This window comes from Epinephelus fuscoguttatus, linkage group LG21 (genome assembly GCF_011397635.1).
Source record: "Epinephelus fuscoguttatus linkage group LG21, E.fuscoguttatus.final_Chr_v1".
In the NCBI taxonomy this organism is placed as follows: domain Eukaryota; kingdom Metazoa; phylum Chordata; class Actinopteri; order Perciformes; family Serranidae; genus Epinephelus; species Epinephelus fuscoguttatus.
The window spans coordinates 8,469,404-8,491,793 of NC_064772.1; the positions used below are offsets into that span (position 1 = coordinate 8,469,404).

A 22,390-nucleotide genomic window follows, 5' to 3' on the forward strand; every position below is an offset into this window, starting at 1 on the left:
GGCCTGATGAGGAGCGAACTTTAATGTTCCAGTGTGTCTTCACAGGTAAAGCACAAGAAGCCTATTCTGCTCTATCTTCTCAGGACTGTAAAGACTACAGTACGGTAAAATCAGCTGTCTTAAAGGCTTATGAGTTAGTTCCTGAAGCCTATCGCCAACGCTTTAGGGGCTGGCGAAAGACTGGTAAACAAACACATGTGGAATTTGCACGGGATTTAATCTCACATTTTAATCGCTGGTGCTCCTCATCTGGTGTGAAAACATTTGATAAACTGTGTGATCTGATTGTTCTAGAGCAGTTGAAACAGTCTGTGCCTGATTACATCGCCTCTGAGATTGATTTGGGATATGCTCCATTCATGTCTGATGGTTTTGTAATGTTAGCTGGGAGTGATAAGAAAGTTCCAGTCAAAATGTTGAGGGACTCAAGAGCTTTGCACACTTTCGTGAGAGAGGCTATTTTGCCTTTTTCTCTAAGTTCAGACACAGGGAGCTGTGTTCCAGTCAGAGGGATGGACTTACAAACCATTTTTATGCCTGTGCATAAAATGTTCTTGTCCTGTGATTTGGTACAGGGGGAGGCCAAGGTTGGTGTTTGCCCCGAACTGCCAGTTGAAGGAGTTGACATCATTCTGGGAAATGACCTGGCAGGGGGTCGAGTATGGCCAGATAATGTAAGACTAGACAGTCTTCAAATACCTGATGTATCATTACAACCAAATAAGACATGTGCTACATCCTTCAAACCTCCAGAGGTCCCTGAACCAGAGCAGGCAGTTTCTGCAGCCTGTGCTCTGGAGCCGCAGGGGCTCAGTGAATCAGAGCCAGCGTTGTCGACAGTCTGTGTCGTGACTCGTGCAAGGACTGCTGCTCTGGCTGATAGTGAGGCAGTTTTGGAAAAGTCTTGTGATGTGAAACAGTTTGCATGGTCAATGCCAACTAATCTGTGTTTCTCATTCAGAGCTGGTGAAAGAACAAAGAGGACCAGTCTCTGAAAGACATGTGACCAGGTTTTGCCTACATCTCAGGTAGGAAAAATGAAGCAGGGTTATTTCATCCTGGGTGACCTTTTAGTTAGGATGTGGGCTCCTCATGGTGAGACATTCAGTGGTGATCCTATTGTGCAAATCGCATTGCCTTCAAAAATTAGGACATCAGTAATTTAGACAGCTCATGATAATGTTGCAGGACATAAAGGTGTTTAAATAAAAAAAACAAACAAAAAAAAAACGTGATGTTTCTGCATACATAAAGACATGCCACACTTGTCAGGTTACAAGCAAACCTAATCAAACAATAAAACCTGCTCCTTTGTATCCAGTACCTGCAGTGAGTCAGCCATTCGAGCACCTGATTATTGACTGTGTGGGTCCTCTTCCCAGGTCTGGTTGTTTTTATTTAACTGTCATGTGTCAGTCAACTAGATATCCGGCTGCTTATCCACTACGTATCATATCTGCAAAATCTGTTAAGGCCATGAGCCAGTTCATATCTGTATTTGGGATTCTCAGAATAATACAGAGTAATCAAGGGTCAAACTTTGCATCTCAATTGTGTGTGAAAATCCATAACCAACTTCACATAAAGCATAACAAGGCCTCAGCTTACCACCCCCAGAGCCAAGGTGCACTTGAGCGCTTTCATCAGCATTTAAAATCATTGCTACGTGCTTATTGCACAGAGCTAAAAGCAGACTGGGAGGAGGGTTTGCCATGGCTCTTGCTGGCAGCTAGAGAAGTTGCTCAAGAAAGCACAGGATTTAGTCCTAACGAGCTTGTTTTTGTGCATACCGTTCATGGTCCCTTGTCTGTGGTGCATGATCAGTGGATGTTGACTGATCCTCCACAGAACTTGAATACTTATGATAATGGTTTGAGGCAGAGACTCTATGAGGCTGGGGAACTGGCAAAACAAAAGTTGCAAGTTTCTCAGAAAAAAATGAAAAGATTGTTTGACCGCAACGTAGAGCGACAAAAATTTAGTGCTGGTGACCAGGTTCTGGTTCTATTACCACTTGTTGAATCCTCTTTTCAGGCAATTTTTTTTTGGTCCATATCATGCAAAATTATCTGATTGAAATACCAAATAAAAGAGTCGACTAAAATATGTCATGTTAATCTGCTCAAGCCTTACCATGTGCGTGCCCCTTCGAGTGAGGCTGCCCGACGTTATGGTAAATAATTCTGTCAGTGCTTCAGGAAGAGGATTTGGCTGCTGAAGGGGTGTTGCAACCTCGACCCAAAAATTCAGAAACTCTTGCAAAATTAAATACACTATTTGGACATTTAGATGAAAATAAATGTAAACAGCTGGTTGAGCTTATTCAAAGTTACCCAGGTCTGTTTTCTGATACTCCTACTCACACTCATTTAATTGAACATGATGTTGATATGGGAGATGCTAAGCCCATCACCCACCGGTTCTATCGGGTTTCCCCGGAAAAGCGGAAAACACTGGACTCAGAAGTGTCATACATGTTGGACAATGGTATTGCTGAACCCTTTTCATCTAGCTGGGCCTCTCCTTGTCTCTTGGTTAGCAAGCCTGATTCCACCCATAGACGCTGCACTGATTTTTGAAAGGTTAATGCAGTAACAAAGCCCGATTCCTTCCCTCTCCCCAGGATGGAAGATTGTGTTGATCAGGTGGGGGCGGCCAAATATGTTAGTAAGTTCAATCTTCTTAAGGGTTATTGGCAGGTTCCCCTCTCTAAAAGAGCCAGAGAAATTTGTGCTTTCGTAACACCATCCGGTCTCGATGATGTGGTAATTTAGTGATTCATAGGAAGAACACCTTAAAAGGGTAAAGGCTCTATTTGACAGGTTGATTTGGGCCCAACTGACTATCAATTTGGCCAAATGTGAATTTGTGAAAGCTACAGTAACCCTATTTGGGTAAGGTTGTGGGGCAAGGGGAGGTTCGTCCCATTCATGCAGAAGTTTTGGCAATACAAGCATTTCCTGTTCCGTCCACTAAGCGGGAGTTGTTGCGTTTCTTGGGGATGGCCGGTTATTATCGGGGGTTTTGCCTCTGTAGTGCCCCCACTGACTGAGTTGTTGAAGGCTGACATTAAATATGTGTGGTCTGCATATTTTGTCATACCTTTGAGCCAGGTCGTGACAATATGTATATACTCCTTGACGGGGCTCTGCTTTATTGGATTCAGGAACTAATTGAAAACCTTCATTTTACTGTTACCACCCACCAGTTTTATTTAATTCAATTTATTTTTTTCTCAAACTATGTATCATCAGTATTGTATTATTACTATGTTTTATATCTTTATATCAATATTGTATCTATATTGTATTATCTTTATTTGCAGTACTAATATTATTATTTTTTAAATTTATTTTAATTTTATTCTAATTTTTCATGGGTGCCACAGTGGACAAGTTATATCACATTTAAGTGCTTTTGCAAGAAAATATTATCATAATTATTTGAATTATTATTCCATTATTTATTTTTTCTCGAGAATTTTTTCTCTTTTTTTCTCTTCCTTGTTATGTTTTAACAGTTGTATCATGTCAAATTCAGTGTGCCACCTTTTTTTTTTCTTTTTTTTTGGACTAACATAGAAAAATGAAAACCTTCGTTTTCCCCCAAAACATTAACAAAGTCCAAAAGATGCATACTGTGTCACCTAAAACATTAATAGTTGAAAAAGGTCAGCATGTCCAATTATGAAATTTTAGTGACAATAACAGTATTTTCTAGATCATATAACAAAAGCAAATTTTTAGGTTTCAGTAAGGTAATTTAACAGCATGGAGAAATGCACAATAAGAGAAATGTGTTAATTCTTTTAAAGTCATGCTGCTCTTTTAAAAAATGGTGTCACAAAATATCGGTAATACATGAATTGTCTGTTTTCAACCTTTTGACAATTGCTGTACTCATTCATTTTTGCAAAGCGGCAAATCCAGTTGGAGCAGCCTCCTACAGGTCAGGTGTACACAGGGGCGCCTCTGACAGTGGGTTCAGGGCAGGAGTGTCCACATTTTTTGAATGGGTACCAGATTAGATGATGTGAAAATACCTGAAGGCTGGCTGCTTCTTGCATCATGTGGCTTATTTAAACACAATCCCACTCAAATGAGACAAACGCAACTGTTTCATCTTTCAGTGAAAGAGTTCAACTTTCCACAGCTCCTGAAAGCGGAGGCCTTTGTTGTCAACTCCATACTTCTTTGCTTTGGCCATGTCTGCTACCTAGCAGGAAATGTCTGCTATTAGGTTTGTTTGCTTGTTTACCATCTATTAACAAACACATCAGTTCCGCCTGTGTACTCGGTGCATTTCTTATTTCTTCAAACTGTATGATTGTCCCGCCAATCATGAGGTGAACAGAAAAAATGCAATGTAATCTTGATTGGGTTACCAATAGTGGGCCATATATTCTATAAACTTCAATTAAAAACCTAGTCCCAGTTAAACCCCCAGTCCCTTTTACTAGCCAGGTGTGGCATATTTTGCCAAATAAACACCTGTCGCAATTAGAGGCCTAGTCTGGTTGCCAAGCGGTTCATTTTTAAAAAAAAATATAAGTCCTTTTAAATGTATAAAAGTGTGCTCTTGATGACCTCAAATTATGTGTCCATTTCTTGATTACGCTGTAAGTCATTCATAATACTGTAGTCTATAAGGGTCCTCAGAGCAAAAGAATCAAAGGGTTTTTTCATAAAAATGAATCCAAGTTGTGAGTATTATTTTAACAGGATAAAGTGGAGTTGTGTCAGCGTGCTGCTGGGTGCTGTAATCCTCGAGTGCCATAAATCTCTCTCTGTCTCTGATGTGCTGTCATCCAGAGCTAGGTCAAATGAATGATTCATAATTGATATATTAACTGAAGCCTAATTTTCTTGAAGTAATATTCATACATGTTTAAGTGAACAATTTAATTGTATTTTCCCATTTTTGCCGAGCAACAGTTTTGTGTGAGTTGAATTAAAGGACTGTCCCATATAGATGCCTGTCTCAAATATAGGCCTGTAGATATTAGTGATTTAAGCAAATAATAGCCCGGGCTACTAATTGAAGTTCTACTGTAATGTATTTTATAAGCCAAGTCACAGGTTATTTGAAATCTGTCTGTGGGCTACACTTGGCCTCTGGGTCGGATATTGGACACGCTTGTTCTAGGGGATCCACCCTGCGTATCACTTCCCTAATGAGATTCATGTTTTCAATCATCAAGTATCAATCAATCAATCAATTTTATTTATAAAGCCCAATATCACAAATCACAATTTGCCTCACAGGGCTTTACAGCATACGACATCCCTCTGTCCTTATGACCCTCGCAGCGGATAAGGAAAAACTCCCCAAAAAAACCCCCTTTAGCGGGGAAAAAAAAAAAACGGTAGAAACCTCAGGAAGAGCAACTGAGGAGGGATCCCTCTTCCGAGAGAGAGAGAGAGAGACACCGGTGTATTATAGGGGGTCCTCCGGCAGACTAGGCCTGAGCCAGCCCTAACTATAAGCTTTATCAAAGAAGAAAGTCTTAAGTCTAGTCTTAAATGTGGAGACAGTGTCTGCCTCCCAGACTGTAACAGGAAGATGATTCCACAGGAGAGGAGCCTGATAGCTAAAGGCTCTGGCTCCTGATCTACTTTTGGAGACTTTAGGGACCACGAGTAACCCTGCGTTCTCAGAGTGCAGTGTTCTGGTGGGATAATAAGGCACTGTGAGCTCTCTAAGATATGATGGAGCTTGACCATTTAGAGCTTTATAAGTTAACAGTAGGATTTTAAATTCAATTCTGGATTTTACAGGGAGCCAGTGCAGCGAAGCTAAAACAGGAGAAGTATGATCTCGTTTCTTAGTTCCTGTTAGTACACGTGCTGCTGCATTCTGAATTAGCTGGGAGTTTTTAAGGACTTACTAGAGCTACCTGATAATAGAGAGTTACAGTAATCCAGCCTTGAGGTAACAAAAGCCTGGACCAATTTTTCTGCATCTTTTCGGGTCAGGATAGGCCTAATTTTCGCAATATTATGCAGATGAAAAAATGCAGTCCGTGAGGTTTGTTTTAAATGAGAATTAAAAGACAAATCTTGATCAAATGTTACTCCGAGGTTTCTTACAGTAGGGCTAGAGGCCAGAGCAATGCCATCTAGAGAAACTATGTCATCAGATAAAGAGTCTCTGAGTTGTTTGGGGCCAAGAACAATAACTTCAGTTTTGTCTGAATTTAACATCAGGAAATTGGTGCTCATCCAAGTTTTTATGTCTTTAAGGCAGTTATGGAGTTTAGTTAATTGATTACTTTCTTCTGGCTTCATCGATAAATACAACTGAGTATCATCCGCATAACAATGGAAATTTATAGAGCAATTTCTAATGATGTTACCTAAAGGAAGCATATATAGAGTAAATAGGATTGGTACGAGCACAGAACCTTGTGGAACTCCAAAACAAACTTTGGTACGTAAGGACGATTCATTATGAACGTGAACAAACTGAAAACGATCAGATAAAGCTAGGATGCACAGGGCCTCTGCTGTCCCAGGACTTACAGCCATGATAAAGGTAATATCAAGCTGGGGCCCTGTGAGACAATATTCTCCCCTAGTGCTATATCTACAGCCACACCACATCGACCAGATTACAGAAGGACAGTTAGACTGTCCAGTCAGAGAAATTTAATCCATATCCTGTGTAAAAAGATAATGTCCAGTCCTACTGAAACTAATCTGAAACTTGCTGTGCTTAATGTCAGATCCTTGTCTAACAAATCATTTTTAATTAATAATTTGATCTCTTCGTATAATCTTGATTTTATGTTTTTAACTGAAACATGGCTTGACAAAAACACAGGTAATGCTGTTCTGAAGGAATCAGCTCCACCCAACTACAAATTTGAATCTGAAACACGAGAAAACAAAAAGGGTGGAGGTGTCTGTGCAATATTTAGAGATCATATGGTTATGCACAGGTTGTCATTTGGGGTGTTTTCATCATTTGAGTATGTATCCTTTAAAATGTAGCTAAAACAATCTCCGTCCATACTCTATATAGTCATATACAAGCCTCCCCAGCACCGTCAAAGTTTTATTGATGATTTTACCAGGATGCTTTCAATTGTATGCACAGACTTTGATGGTTTGGTCATTACAGGTGATTTTAATGTACATGTGGATAATGTCTGTGACAGAAATGCTAAAGAGCTCAGTGCTGTCCTTGAAACCTTTGGCCTGACTCAGCATGTGTGTGAGCCCACCCACAGCAGAGCGCAGCACACCCTGGACCTGCTCATTACAAAGGGGGTTAATATTTCAAACGTCAATGTGGTTGATGTTGCTCTGTCTGATCATTTCTGTGTCTTCTTTGACCTGTCTGTTTCTCCCAAACCACCGGCTGGTCCTGCAGTTGTTCGGAGGAGACACATAAATAACAGCGCAGGTGCTCTGTTCATGGAAATGATAAACTTTGAAAATGCCTCATGTTCTAATGTTGATGATTTGTTGAACTCTGTTACTTCGAGTGAAGGTTAAAATGGTTAAAAAAATAAGCAGAAGGCGCCATGGAGGAATGACGACTCGGTCAGGGCACAGAAAAGGGAGTGCTGGAGGGCCGAGCGGAAATGGCGCAAGTCAAAGCTTCATGTTCATTATGAAATTTATAAAGAAAAGTTGTACGTGTTCAACCAGATCTTACGTAGAACAAGGGAAAGGTACTTTTCTGAAATTATTGGAAACTGCAGTAACAACTTGCATGTCTTATTTGCAACAGTGAACAGATTAAAAATACCCTCCAGCTCAACTGCCGTTGGAACTGATCTCCACATCTAAGTGTAATGATTTTGCAGTATTCTTTTGCGACAAGGTTCAGACCATTAAAAATGCCATCAATTCCACAACACCAATAACAACCCTGCAGCCACCTACACACTTAGAGCTGACTCATTTTGCACCTGTAACTGACAAAACTGTCCAAGAGATCATCACCAGTCTGAGTTCGTCTGCATGCTGCCTCGATGTGTTACCCACTAGATTTCTAAAGTCTGTGTTGAGCAGTTTGTTACCACCACTCGCTCACATAGTTAACATGTCACTACAATCTGGAACATTCCCAAAGGCCTTGAAAACTGCGGTCATAAAGCCTCTCCTAAAGAAGAGCAGTCTTGATGCCACAGTACTGAACAAGTACGGCCCATTTCAAATCTGCCGTTTTTAGGCAAAGTCCTTGAGAAAGTTGTTTACCAACAGCTTACTGACTTTCTCCTAAAGAACAACTCCTTTGATGTTTTCCAGTCAGGTTTTAGACCCCATCACAGCACTGAGACCGCTCTTATTAAGGTGACAAATGACATCCGCCTGAACACTGACGCAGGCAAAGTCTCAGTTTTAGTCCTGCTAGATCTGAGTGCTGCTTTTGACACTGTCGATCATGAGATCCTTTCACAGAGACTAGAGGACTGGGTGGGCATCTCTGGCACTGCCCTAAATTGGTTGAAGTCCTATTTAGAAGACAGGAAGTACTTTGTTGAAATTGGTAACTGTGTCTCAGACCACATGGCCTTGACCTGTGGGGTGCCCCAAGGGTCAATCCTGGGACCCCTTCTGTTCAATCTCTACATGCTGCCTTTAGGCCAGTTAATACAAAGTAATAATGTGTCCTACCACAATTATGCAGACGACACTCAGATCTATGTCTCACTGACAGCAGGTGAATATGGACCGGTGGATTCACTCTGTCACTGCATCCAACAGGTCAGTGTGTGGATGCAAAACAACTTTCTCCAGCTAAATTCAAACAAGACTGAAGTCATCGTATTTGGTCCACAGAAACAAAGAGAAAGTGTCAGCAGTCACCTCCAGTCTCTCTCTCTAAAACCTACAAATCAAGTTAGAAATCTCGGGGTAATAATGGACTCAGACTTGAACTTTAACAGCCACATCAAATCAATAACATCAGCAGCTTTTTACCATCTAAAAAACATTGCCAAAATCAAAGGTATAGTGTCTAAACCTGACTTGGAGAGACTTATCCATGCATTTGTCTCTAGTAGGTTAGACTACTGTAACGGCCTGCTCACTGGCCTCTCCAAACGGGCCGTAAGACAGCTGCAGTACATCCAGAATGTTGCTGCTCGGGTCCTGACCAGAACCAGGAAGTACGAGCACATTAGTCCTGTGCTCAGGTCTCTACACTGGCTTCCTGTGGCTCAGAGAATAGACTTTAAAGCAGCTCTGCTTGTGTACAAGTCTATCCACAGCCTAGCACCAAAGTACATCTCTGACATGTTAGTGCCATATGAACCATCTCGGACTCTGAGGACCTCAGGGACCAGCCTCCTGCTGGTGCCCAGAGTCAGGACTAAACATGGGGAATCAGGATTCCAGTTTTATGCAGCTAAAATCTGGAACAGTCTTTCTGAAGATGTGAGACAGGCCTCTACTCTGACAATGTTCAAATCTAGGCTCAAAACAGCTCTATTTCACTGTGCATATGACTAAAAGGATCTTATCTGCATTCTTCTCTTTTAAAGTTCATTTTATAATGATTATTTATGTTTTTATTTTGTATTGTGATTTTAATGCATTTTCTTGTTCTGTAAAACACTTTGAATTGCTTTGTGTACGAATTGTGCTCTACAAATAAACTTGCCTTGCCTTGCCTTGCCATAAATAAGATTTAAACCAGCTCAGTACAGAACCTTTTAGGCCAATTAAGTGTTCCAGTCTCTGCAGCAGAATTTGATGGTCAATAGTGTCAAACGCCGCACTAAGATCTAATAAAACAAGTACAGAGACAAGTCCTTTGTCTGAAGCAATCAGAAGGTCATTTGTAATTTTAACTAGTGCTGTCTCAGTGCTATGATGCACTCTAAATCCTGACTGAAATTCCTCAAATAAATTATTATCATGGAGAAAATCAAACAGCTGGTCTGTGACTACTTTCTCAAGGATCTTTGACATAAAGGGAAGATTAGATATTGGTCTATAGTTGGCTAACACCTCTGGATCCAGGGTGGGCTTTTTCAGAATAGGTTTAATTACAGCTATCTTAAAAGACTGTGGTACATAGCCTGTTATAAGGATATATTGATCATATCTAATATATGAGTGTTAACTAAAGGAAAGACCTCCTTAAGTAGCCTAGTTGGGATGGGGTCTAAGAGACATGTTAATGATTTAGATGAAGAAATCACTGCGGTCAATTCTTGAAGAGAAATTGGGGAGAAGCAATCTAAATATATATTAGGTTTTACTGCTGTGTTTGAGGTTAGATAGGTACTATCTGAGGGCAGGAGGTCATGAATTTTGCATTTTACTTTTTTAGAAGTATGATATTACAGATGTGAAAGTTCCAAAACCCATATGTGCCTGTATGGGACCACGTCACATGTCAAATGCTTTTAACACATAATAAACTATGTGCCTAAATTTATGTATAATTAGTTTAATGTATGAAATTGAATATGAAATGGATATTTTCATATATGTGACGTCCTACTGAAATATATATGAAACCGTTTAATATCAATGAAATTGAAATTTGAAATTAAATTGTTTAATAACGTAAAATTGTATTAAAAGATTTAAAAGAAAATTTTCTTTTAGAAAAATGAAAAATAATCTTGTGTTACATGTTATTGTCTTCAGACACCACTATATATAACATGAATGATTTTAGACACATTTATTGTTTGCAATAATGATAATAATGATAGCAATAATAATAATAATAATAATATTACTTATTATTATCATTTTACTGAAGAAGCTGTAACACAAACTGAAGTCATAAAGCTGTAAACTTTGTAAACTCTGCACACGTCCTACTTTCAGAGGAGGAAGGAGACAGTGGGAGGCGCAAACTGCATCATCCGACATGAAATCGAAAGCAAACTTGCTAAGGAAATAAAACATCCTCGCGACTTGCGAGCCATATTGTCCTCAGCTGAACCTGTACACCTCTGACTTCATCTGAAAACTTGAACGGACTGATTTATTTGTCCTTAGCTTAAAAAGTCTGCTCAGCCATGTCAGCGACATCAACCCTGAAAATAAGCGCGGCGAATGTGGGGAAGGTAAGTTACACTCGTGTCCATGCAGAGGTACAGTAAGCTACAAGTGATAGCTACATGCTAAAATACTTTGATAACAGGTAATTTAATTCAGATAGTTTCTGACTTGTTCTGCATAAACGTGTTTTTAAAGCAGTGTCAGTTGTAGTCGGTGAAGCAGCGGAAAGTCCCCTTCACAGAGGAAAACGAAAGTAAACGAAGTAAAGACTTCTGTAACATGAGTCAGCAGCTTAAATTATATGTTTTCTGCTTTTCACAGGTGGAAAACTTCCGCAATTCCCTGCATCGTGAGGTATGTTGAGACACACATTTATCCAGATGTTTTGTTGTGAAGTCTAATGACACATTCATTCAAAAATAAGCACGTTTTGTTTTACAGGCAGAGAATCTGTTCTCCAACTTCATCCCCATGAAGATTGTACAGCTGGATGCTCTGCTCAAGGTCAGCAAGTTCAGTATAATAAGACACTAAGCTCAGTAACCCCTCACCTGTCATTTGTGTCTGCATTCTCTTTATGCTGTGTGTGTGTGTTTTCAGGATGAAGTCCTCAGTATCACAGACATGTCCTTACTCAAGGCACCTCTGGACATCCCCATTCCAGACCCTCCTACCCCAGAGGACGAGGTGAGACCAGCCACATCCAACAATCTGACATAATAAACTAAAACATAATCTTTAATATTTTCCATGTTAGTTTTGCTGCAGTTGACTTGTTTTGGTTCTCTTACATCTTTTCCAAAGTGTGTTTATGACATTCTCCAAAGTGGGCATGAAGCATGCCTTTTGCATTCAGCTCTTCATAAATACATGCAGGTGAAGGGAGTACAGTTTAAATAAGAGTGCTGGTTGATCTTGAGCAAAACCTGTCCTGCAGCTGCAGCTCCTGTTGATGCATAAATTGTGGGTGTGCCTCTGCTTCTACATTAAAGGGATAGTTCAGATTTTTTGAAGTGAGGTTGTATGAGGTACTTACCCATAGTCAGTGGTGTATTACATGCAGTAGATGTCAATCGGCTTGCCCCCAGTTTGGAGAAGCAGGCTGGTGTCTGATATGGAAGCTAAGCAATCTACTGCTGTGAGGTGTTTTAATCACCAGTCTTGGAGGATGTTCATTCAGTTGTTTAATTTTGTAGAAAAAAAGCAGATCACAGACATGACACAAAACTAAAGTCATTTCAAATGGCAACTTTCTGGCTTTAAGAAACACTAAAAGAAATCAAGAAAAAAAATTGTGGTAGTCAGTAACAGTTACTTTCTTAGACCAAGCAGAGGGAAAAAATTATGGAATCACTCAATTCTGAGGAAAAAATTATGGAATCATGAAAAACAAACAAAAGAACACTTCAACACACCACTAGTACTTTGTTGCACCACCTCTGGCTTTTATAACAGCTTGCAGTCTCTGAGGCATGGACTTAATGAGTGACAAACAGTACTCTTCATCAATCTGGCTCCAACTTTCTCTGATTGCTGTTGCCAGATCAGCTTTGCAGGTTGGAGCCTTGTCATGGACCATTTTCTTCAACTTCCACCACAGATTTTCAATTGGATTGAGATCCGGACTATTTGCAGGCCATGACATTGACCTTATGTGTCTTTCTTCAAGGAATGTTTTCACAGTTTTTGCTCTATGGCAAGATGCATTATCATCTTGAAAAATGATTTCATCATCCCCAAACATCCTTTCAATTGATGGGATAAGAAAAGTATCCAAAATGTCAATGTAAACTTGTGCATTTATTGAAGATGTAATGACAGCCATCTCCCCAGTGCCTTTACCTGACATGCAGCCCCATATCATCAATGACTGTGGAAATTTGCATGTTTTCTTCAGGCAGTCGTCTTCATGAATCTCATGAGAACGGCACCAAACAAAAGTTCCAGCATCATCACCTTGCCCAGTGCAGATTCGTGATTCATCACTGAATATGACTTTCATCCAGTCATCCGCAGTCCACGATTGCTTTTCCTTAGCCCACTGTAACCTTGTTTTTTTCTGTTTAGGTGTTAATGATGGCTTTCGTTTAGCTTTTCTGTATGTAAATCACATTTCCTTTAGGCGATCTCTTACAGTTTGGTCACAGACGTTGACTCCAGTTTCCTCCCATTTGTTCCTCATTTGTTTTGCATTTTCTGTTTTCAAGACACATTGCTTTTAAGTTTTCTGTCTTGACGCTTTGATGTCTTCCTTGGTCTACCAGTATGCTTGCCTTTAACAACCTTCCCATGTTGTTTGTACTTGGTCCAGATTTTAGACACAGCTGACTGTGAACAACCAACATCTTTTGCAACATTGCGTGATGATTTACCCTCTTTAAGGAGTTTGATAATTCTCTCCTTTGTTTCAATTGACATCTCTGGTGTTGGAGCCATGATTCATGTCAGTCCACTTGGTGCAACAGCTCTCCAAGGTGTGATCACTCCTTTTTAACTGCAGACTAACGCGCAGATCTAATCTGATGCAGGTGTTAGTTTTGGGAAAGAAAATTTACAGGGTGATTCCATAATTTTTTCCTCAGAATTGAGTGATTCCATAATTTTTTCCTCAGAATTGAGTGATTCCATAATTTTTTCCCTCTGCTTGGTCTAAGAAAGTAACTGTTACTGACTACCACAATTTTTTTTCTTGATTTCTTTTAGTGTTTCTTAAAGCCAGAAAGTTGCCATTTGAAATGACTTTAGTTTTGTGTCATGTCTGTGATCTGCTTTTTTTCTACAAAATTAAACAACTGAATGAACATCCTCCAAGACTGGTGATTCCATAATTTTTGCCAGGGGTTGTACATTCGGAGTCAGTTCAGATGTGGAAGCTGTTAAGGGCTGCCGCTCCCCATCTATTCTCTCGTCAAAGCTGCCAGACTTTATTGACAATATTATACCCCTTTTTCCACCAAAATTAGCGCATGTATGCAGGGTTTTTTTTTTTTTAGATGCGGGGACACCCCTTGAAGGTAGTCGATCGACTCCTTTCTCATTGCCAGTCAACTGGAGCCATGTATCTGGCTCTGCAGTAGATGAGTATGCCTTTCTGTTGTTTTCTGGTGTGTCACATTCAATATCATGGACAGGCCGATAAATACCAGTGACTAATGCAGTGTCATTTGACCTTGGTGTGAATGCCGATTGTAACCTTTCCCATTATATTCAAAAGTCAGATGTTAGTAGGTGTTGGTGGGTTTTTTTGTGCAGTTGGAAACGGGCTTTTCAATGTAACAACTTAGTTTTCCTGTTAGAAATCACTGTCAGACATTATGGTAAAGCAGTGAAAATATTCTAAATATAGCCTACACTTAAACTGATACTGATTTTTTTAGGTGGGACTTTTTTTAGGTGGCTAAAATATATTTTGTCGTTGGCCCCTCCACAGTAGTACATTGCTTAGCTTCCATGTCGGACTCCAGCCTGCTTCAAACTGGGGACGTTGACTGACATCTACTGTATGCAATGTGCTGTTCTATGGATATGCACTCCATTAAACCCCACTTCAGAAAATCTGAACTATCCCTTTAACGTCTCTCCTTATGTCACAGTGAGATATTATGTTACGTTTACATTTGTCTTGTTATTCTTGCGAAAAGAGAAAGAAATGCCAGGTCCATCACCATCAGCTGTTTTGTTAACATTGCTATGTATTTTGCTCGTACTATGGAGCCCACCTGGTGACATTTGTGAGGAAAAAAATGTGTGGCCTTAAATCAGTACTGTATGGAAATGAAATCCTCTTCTGTTCTGTGGTGGCGTCTTTCTTAAAGGAATAGTTTGGACCTTTTGAAGTGGTATTACATATAGTTAATGTCTGTTGGCACGCCCCCAGTTTGCAGTGATGTCACAGGTGAACTCTGTCTCACAGACATGACAAAAAATGTCCAGTAACACTGAATTTTTTTTTTGAACATTCAAAATTGATCTCACAGGAAATGGAGACGGATAAGAATGATGAAGATGAAAAGAAAAAGAAGAAAGGTAAGTTGTTTACTTTTTTTGCATCTGCATATAATACGGAGAGGTGAAGTCCATCTCTTGCTGCTGGACCAGCATGGGACTTTATTTTGGAAAAACATATGTACGGTAGTCAATGGATATTGACAAATAAGGCTAAAGTGTGCCCCCAACACTTGGGCTCCTCAGCCTGTGCCTGGTAGACCCGTTCAGTAATCCATCCATGTGACTACTGTACACAAATTTATTTTTCTCATAATGGCGATGGCGTGACCTGTCCTCTGATAGACTTACCCTCACAGTCTTTACCCTAATGTTAACCAATCGAAAATCTCTTGCCTAAACCTAACCATCCCAACCAACGAAGGCAATGAGTACTAGCCAGTCAAGGGGAGAATAGGGCAGGTCATCCCTTTGCCTAGCAGGAAAGAAATTTGGCCTATTGTACATATTTTTTTTCTAAAATAAGGTCCCATGGGCTTCTCTATTCAGTATATGACAAGTAAAACATGTCTAATGTCTCCTCCCTGTCCTACAGCTCCAAAATGTGGCTTCATTAAGGGGAATGAGAAGATAATGGCGCTTCTAGAGAAGGTGAAACCAGAGATCTTTGCCATGAGAGAGACCATGATCACTGTAAGTTAATCACTGAGCCAGTTCCTTCACCGCATTAAGTTGACATGAAAAAGGCCTTCTGCCGTCATTCTGGGGCTCTTTGCAGTTCATTTGCATCTCTTTGTGGTCTTTTTCAATCCCTGTCACTGTGAAGATGAACACCAAACCAGTTTCTTTTCCGAAACACTGAATTCAATTGACATGAAAATGGCTGAAATGTGTCTCTTTGTAGTTGTTTTTTGTCTTGTAGTCATTATGTTATGTTTTAATAAACGTCTTGTGTTACTGTAGGTCTCCTGCTGGATTCAGCACCTCATCCCCAAAATAGAAGATGGAAATGACTTTGGAGTTGCCATCCAGGTACATTTCCCCAGTGCAACATGTCTCTGCTTAGCGACACAATTTGGTAACATTTTGTGAAGTTTTAATGAATTATTAATTACATTTTTCACCACAGGAGAAAATCCTGGAGAGGATCACTGCAGTTAGGACCAAAGTTGACACTTTTCAGGGCAACATCAACAAGTATGTTTGATACAAATGTCACTTACTGTAAGATTGTTTATAGTTTACAAGCTTTTTAAGCAGGCAAACAATTAAAAGCACTTTAATTAAAAATGAAGGAGTTTTATGGTGATGTTGGACACAGGTATGGGTACATGTCCTGTGAGTTATAAAACCATTTGCTGAATTATGCAGATACATATCAGAGAGGGGGGATGCTGTTGGAAAAGCCTCCAAAGAGACTCATGTGGTGAGTGTTCACAATGACCTTCTCTTAAAGGACAAGTCTGGCAATTTTTCTACATTTTTCTGTCAACAAATCCCATGAAAAGAATCAATATCAACAGTAAATTGATTGTCCTTATTAGTATTTCACTATATATTAGTATATGTGTCTCCAGAGCCTGATATATCCTCTTCCTCTGTGCCATAGAGCTCAGATGTGGTCCAAAAACTTTTAAAACACATCAGTGAGCCATACTGTTGCACTGGGTGGCAACAAATACTCACTAGGGCACCCAATGTGGATAAATTCACTGCTTGAAATAGTCCCCAACAAAGTCCGAACTATTTCCTCCTGCTTGTTTGATAGAAACTACAGTGAGCAGCTGTTTAAGGAAATTACTGAGACTTAAACAAAAAATATTCAACTACAAGTTGTCTTTTTAAAGATTAACGTCTTTAAACATGTTACATTACTCTTCATGCATTTGTCTGCTGTGTTGTTTCTCATATGTGGGGTGTGTACATTCATACAGTGGACCTCATGCAGCAACACTCCCTGTAGTCTCTCTTAAATTTTCTGTTTAAGAGACAAAATGAAAGCAGCCAATTCCACATGCAGCAAATGAGCTTAACCATCCAAACCAGCACACCTGGGTAAGCCAGGTGTGCTGAATGATGAATCCCACTTCAACACAAGTAACCTATTAGCATAGGTAACGCCCCCTAAACGCTATATAAGGGCAGGTGTTAAAATATAGAATAGAGAATTGGAGAGATGCTGCCAAGAAAAGGCTGCAAGACCTTCTGCAGTAGTGAAATCAATTTACTGTACTCAATGTAGAATCATTTCAATCAATACATCAAAATAATTAAGATTTGAGAAGCTGAAACCGTGAAATGCTTTTGCATAAAAAAATGAGTGTTTTTAATCCTTGTTTATTTATTTATATTTTATTTGTATTTTTACAGATTGTTTTTGTATCACTATTTCCATCTCCATTTTATTTTTTATCATTATTTATTTGATTTTTATTCTTATAACTTATATATTTATTTAACTTTTATTAATTTTTTCCTTTTTTTGAAAAATTGCATTTTTTAGATGTTTACATCCCTCTTTTCATATTTTTTATTTTACTCAGATTTTTTGTATCAGTATTTCCATCTCTATTTTGTTTTTGTTGTTTTTTCTTGTAATTATTTTTACATTTTACATTATTTCTTTTTAATTAGGTCTTTTTAAATAAATTTTATTACTTATTACCCATTATTACTTGATAAAATAAAATAAAATAAATAGTTATTATTAATTTACGTCTATTTATAATTTTACTAATTCATTCATGCCCTGAAAATTTCAACACACAAAATTGTAAGGACAGAAAAAAAAAGTTTTGAGAGACGGACAAACACGTTTTGTTTTGGGGTTATCACGGGATTAGTCAATGGTAAGAAACATAAATAATAACACCAGCTTTATTCTTTAATTGTTTAAAGTTTTGATTAAATGGTTAGGAGTACCTCAAATCCCTGCTTTCTCTTCCTCCAGATGGATTACCGCTCGCTGGTCCACGACAAGGACGAGGCCATCTACTCTGAGATCAGAGTGATCATTCTTGACATTCGCGGCTTCTACGTAAGTCAGACTGATCTGAGTCCAAATTATTTACTGTCATGCTGTCATGGAAGAAGAAAACCTAAACCGTTTTTGTCTACCCGTTTACTTTAGACTGAGCTTTTCGACATCCTCACCAAGAATATGGAAAAGGTGACCAACCCTAAAGGAGAGGAGAAACCTTCCATGTACTGAAGGACAGATTCTGCATTCATATTCAACATCAATCAACTCTCTCTGTGTTCAGTAATGCTGCATGTGCATTACTTAATTTCTTAAATCTTCTGATAAGTAACTGGATCAGGGTTTATCACTGCTGTTGTATGACACTTTGGTTTTGTACCGACACTTGCACTAAAAGTTGTACAACTATGAGTTTGAGAAACGAAATAAAGGAAAGCCTGTTTTTTCAAATTGTGATTCTCATTTATTTGTGTAAAAAAAAAAAAAAAAAAAAAAAGCTCTTTTTGTTCATGACACACTTCAAATTTAACCCTTTTTTTTTAATAACAAATACTCAATTAGGAATCTTACAAAAATATTACCCTCCCTTAACATCAAGAAGGAGCGATCCAAAAAACAACACTAAGGATATAATCAAGTGGGGAACACAAGACAGGAGAGGCACAAATCAACAACACAAAACTGTCTGAGCCTTCAGCGATGATTCTCAGCTCATACTTCAGGGCCTTCTCCTCCAGGGATGAGCTGCAAAACAAATCTGTATATTAGAGATCCAGTGTGTAGGATTTATGGGGCTATATTGGCAGGAATGGTGTGTATAATCTGTAGTGTATAATCAACTGTTGTATTTTTGTTACTTTAGAATGAGCTGTTTATATCTGCACAGGGAGCAGGTCCTCATCTATGGAGATATGGCCCTATGTTGTACCGCCATGTTTCTACAGTAGCCCAGAGCTGACATAGCAAACACTGGCTCTAGATAGGGACATTCACGTTTTTATCGGCCACCGTAGTTCACAACCCCTCTGCTACGAGTGTCGGCAAAACACATTTTTATGTTAAACTGTTTTATTCAGTGTTTTAACCAACTTAAATCATGTTTCTTTTAGAGAGGAGGATAATTCAGCTCCCAGTAAAAACCTCCTAAACAGTGAACACGGAAGGAATTCTAACCAGGAGATGTTTCAGCTGGTTTCAATCCTCACAGGTTGATGCCACTAACTCTCTCACTCTTACCTGCTGGATCTTTAAAAGGTCTAAAACCACAGTAGCAGGTGGAGGTGAAAGATAAACCTGTGACCCTATGAAGTGGATGTAATGATACCAAACATGCAGGATAGGTTTACACACCATGGTGATGTTATTGCCATTGAGGAGGATCTGGTCTAGTTTGGTTATCCTTCGTCCCTCTGGTGTGATTTCACTAAAAAACAGATATGAATATTAATGAATAAATTCAGCAAACAGGCTCATTACTAATGACCGCACTTAATGCACAAATGAATTCATACTTACAATTCTGTGACATCTTCCAGGACCATATCTAAAACCTTGAGTCAAGGACAAAAACTGGGACAATATGCAGAGCAAACAGTAAAATCATGTAGTTTGTTACACACCAGAAAATTACTGTTACTTTAATTAATTTGTTATTTGAGAAGGATACTGACAAAGTCGTCAAAACCCAGCAGGGTGCCGACGATTTCTTTGTCGGTTTTCATGACGATGTGAATTCGGGAGCCAATACATTTGTCAACAAGCTCTAAAAATGAGAAAAACAAACCAACATGAGACATCCACTCAAATTTCTATTCTTCTCTTTTTGCACAACTTTGCAGGCGACCCTTTAAAAATAATTAGTTAATTGGACCGAATATTACATCAGCAACTGATCAATATTTTCAGTCATTTTTGTTGCTGTTGTCAAAATGTCAATTAACTTTCTGTCAATCGACTAATTGATTTCTCGAATGATCATTTCAGCTGTAACTTACTCAATTTGTTGGGTGATTTATAAGAAATGATTTTGTAAACTCTTCATATGTTTTGTGTGTAACAAGGCTGTCACATAAATGTAATGGAGTAACGTTAGAAATGTAAAATAGCACTAACAGAAACGACTCAAGTACAAGTACCTAAAATTTGTACTTGAGTATATGTACTTAGTTACATTTTCTTATGAAAGGAATCTGCCTGGATATTGGATCTATTGTTTTCCTTTCTAATATGACCCTTCGGTACTACGAACATTGTTACTTTAACGGAAATAAATTGTGTGCGGCTCATTCAAGAAAATAAAGACCGTCAACATGCAGTAACGTTAATGAAGCCATCGTGCGTTTGTACCTGGAAGCATGATGCTAACGTTAACTAGCTAACTAAACATCCCTAATATCTGAACTATCACCTCAAAGTCCAAACACAACACTCTCATATTAAATACTGATTTATAATTAGTTAAATAAATCAGAAACTCGGCATAGTTAGGAATTTACAAACCCAGTGGGAGCAACTGTGACGGATTTGTTGCCGGAGTAGCCGCCATGTTCATTCAACAAGCAGCAGTCAGAAGCAATCAACAGAAGAATGTCAGAAACCAGACCAAAGCAATCAATAATGAATAATCGAACAACTCTCTGCAGCAGCCAAATGTCAGTTTGTCGTGTAGGCCTACATTTTTGCATCTATGAAAAAATCTACAGGATAAACACAAACTATTTAAGAAACCAAATAAATACACAACTCAACAGATATAACAGAGATGGAAAAGACTTGAAAATTAAATTATGTTGTTTGACCTATTTCCACAGGGTGGCGTGGTTGAGCCGGTGAATATATGACGTAATCATTTGACTGTAACAAAGATCATAGCGTGAAGGTCAAGATAGATAATAACCAACGACAGTTTCTGCGGTCTGTCGGATCCAGTGGTCGGAAATAATACTTGAATTAAGCAGAATTAAATATAGTAGCCTATATACGCGCAGTGAATCACGTTAATTCGTTATTTATTTATTATAAAACAATTTATTTTTATACATCTGGCTTTGCCTCTGGTTTTATCACTTTCTTTGTACATATTAGAATCTGAAGCTGAAATAAGAAGTGTGAAAGTAAGCAGTTTGTAAAAAAATATGAAAATAAAAATATGTGCATTGTTGTGCAGAAGTTGCAATACAAAGTTAGAGGGGTGCAGATACAAAGTGTGCGATAGACTATACAAAGACTGAAATAACATTGCAGAAAAAGTGAATGTAGGCTATAACAAATACAAAATACAATACATAACAAATATAAACTGAATATAAAACTAGATAACAGCAAGGAGCAATATTATATATATATATATATATATAAACCAATACATGTAATATATATAGTGACACAAACAAGTTACCAGTATGAATGATAAATATAGTATGGACTACAACAACAGTAAAATCCTGCTTTTACATGAATGCAAGAGTAATACTAATAATGATATAATATATAACAGTTTGACAGTCATAGAGGACAATCTTGTACCATTAATACTTTAAGTACATTTTCCATATAATAGCCTACTTACATACTTTTACTTAAGTATCATGGAGGGCTTTTACTTTTAACACAGTATTTTTACACTGTGGTAATCGTCCTTTTACTTAAAGGGATAGTTTGGATTTTTTTTAAGTGGAGTTGTATGGGGTACTTATCCATAGTCAGTGTATTACCCACAATAGATGTCAGCTGGCATGCCCCTAGTCTGGAGAAGCAGGCTTTAGTCTGACATAGGAGATAAGCAATGTACTGCTGTGGAGTGTCAGCAACAAAACATATTTCACACACCTAAAAAAAGTGTTAAAGTGTACGCTATTTTGAGAGTATTTTCACAACTAAACCTTTCTCTCCATTAATGGCTTCAGTTTCCCATCTACGCCCTCTTCAAACTCACCAGACTCCACTGACAATCCAGTAATTTTAGTTTGTTGAACACAGGAGCTGCTGGTCTACCACTGTTTCAATCAGTTAGTTAGTTTGCGTTATGGTGTGACTTTGGTGAACCCGAACTAACCCTTTTAAACAGCAACGTCACTCAATGACACAAACAAAATAACTAATGTAGGTAGTGGTAGACCAGCAGCTCCTGTGTTCAGCAATGTTAAATTACTGTTTTTCTCAATGGAGTCTGGCTTTAAAGAGAGTGATATAATGGCTATTTTTTTCAGTTGAAAATCACTGTCTGACACTGAGGCAGAGGTGTGAAAATATTCTCAATATAGCATACCCTGAAACTGATATCGATTATTTAGGTGGGACTTTTTTTTGAAGTGGCTAAAATAGCTACATTTTGTTGCTGACCCCGTCCACATCAGTAGGCTTTGCTTCCATGTTGGACTCCAGCCTCTACTTTATGTATTATAATGACTATGGACACATACCCTACTACACAACCCATTGTTTTTTTTTTTTGTTGTTTTTTTTTTAAAGAACTATCGCTTTACTTAAA

General features: G+C 38.6%; 2 protein-coding genes across 2 annotated transcripts; one reads left to right on the plus strand and one right to left on the minus strand.

Annotated features, from left to right (window-relative positions):
- Positions 1 to 10,823: 10,823 nt before the first annotated feature.
- On the plus strand, positions 10,824 to 18,351 carry psme2 (proteasome activator subunit 2). The gene is made up of 11 exons (XM_049565344.1): positions 10,824 to 11,041; positions 11,298 to 11,330; positions 11,418 to 11,480; positions 11,577 to 11,663; positions 14,954 to 15,002; positions 15,517 to 15,614; positions 15,885 to 15,953; positions 16,051 to 16,118; positions 16,293 to 16,347; positions 17,872 to 17,958; positions 18,052 to 18,351. The coding sequence occupies exons 1-11, from the start codon at positions 10,994 to 10,996 to the stop codon at positions 18,130 to 18,132; spliced, it is 738 nt and encodes a 245-aa protein (XP_049421301.1). The 5' UTR covers positions 10,824 to 10,993; the 3' UTR covers positions 18,133 to 18,351.
- On the minus strand, positions 18,348 to 20,546 carry lsm5 (LSM5 homolog, U6 small nuclear RNA and mRNA degradation associated). The gene is made up of 5 exons (XM_049565345.1): positions 20,401 to 20,546; positions 19,568 to 19,663; positions 19,417 to 19,444; positions 19,252 to 19,324; positions 18,348 to 18,645 (listed from the first exon to the last, which is right to left on the minus strand). Exons 1-5 carry the CDS (start codon positions 20,450 to 20,452, stop codon positions 18,613 to 18,615), a joined length of 282 nt encoding a protein of 93 aa, XP_049421302.1. The 5' UTR covers positions 20,453 to 20,546; the 3' UTR covers positions 18,348 to 18,612.
- Positions 20,547 to 22,390: the final 1,844 nt, after the last annotated feature.

Bases quoted from the DNA above. Each gene is read 5' to 3' on its own strand.
- lsm5 (XM_049565345.1), bottom strand. From the start codon at position 20,452: ATGAACATGGCGGCTACTCCGGCAACAAATCCGTCACAGTTGCTCCCA. The intron at 19,325-19,416 runs GTAAGTATGAAT...TCTGTTTTTTAG, and splicing joins CTGGAAGATGTCACAGAATT to TGAAATCACACCAGAGGGAC. The intron at 18,646-19,251 runs GTGTGTAAACCT...TTTGTTTTGCAG, and splicing joins ATGGCAATAACATCACCATG to CTCATCCCTGGAGGAGAAGG.
- psme2 (XM_049565344.1), top strand. From the start codon at position 10,994: ATGTCAGCGACATCAACCCTGAAAATAAGCGCGGCGAATGTGGGGAAG. The intron at 11,664-14,953 runs GTGAGACCAGCC...TTGATCTCACAG, and splicing joins CTCCTACCCCAGAGGACGAG to GAAATGGAGACGGATAAGAA. The intron at 16,119-16,292 runs GTATGTTTGATA...TGAATTATGCAG, and splicing joins TTTCAGGGCAACATCAACAA to ATACATATCAGAGAGGGGGG.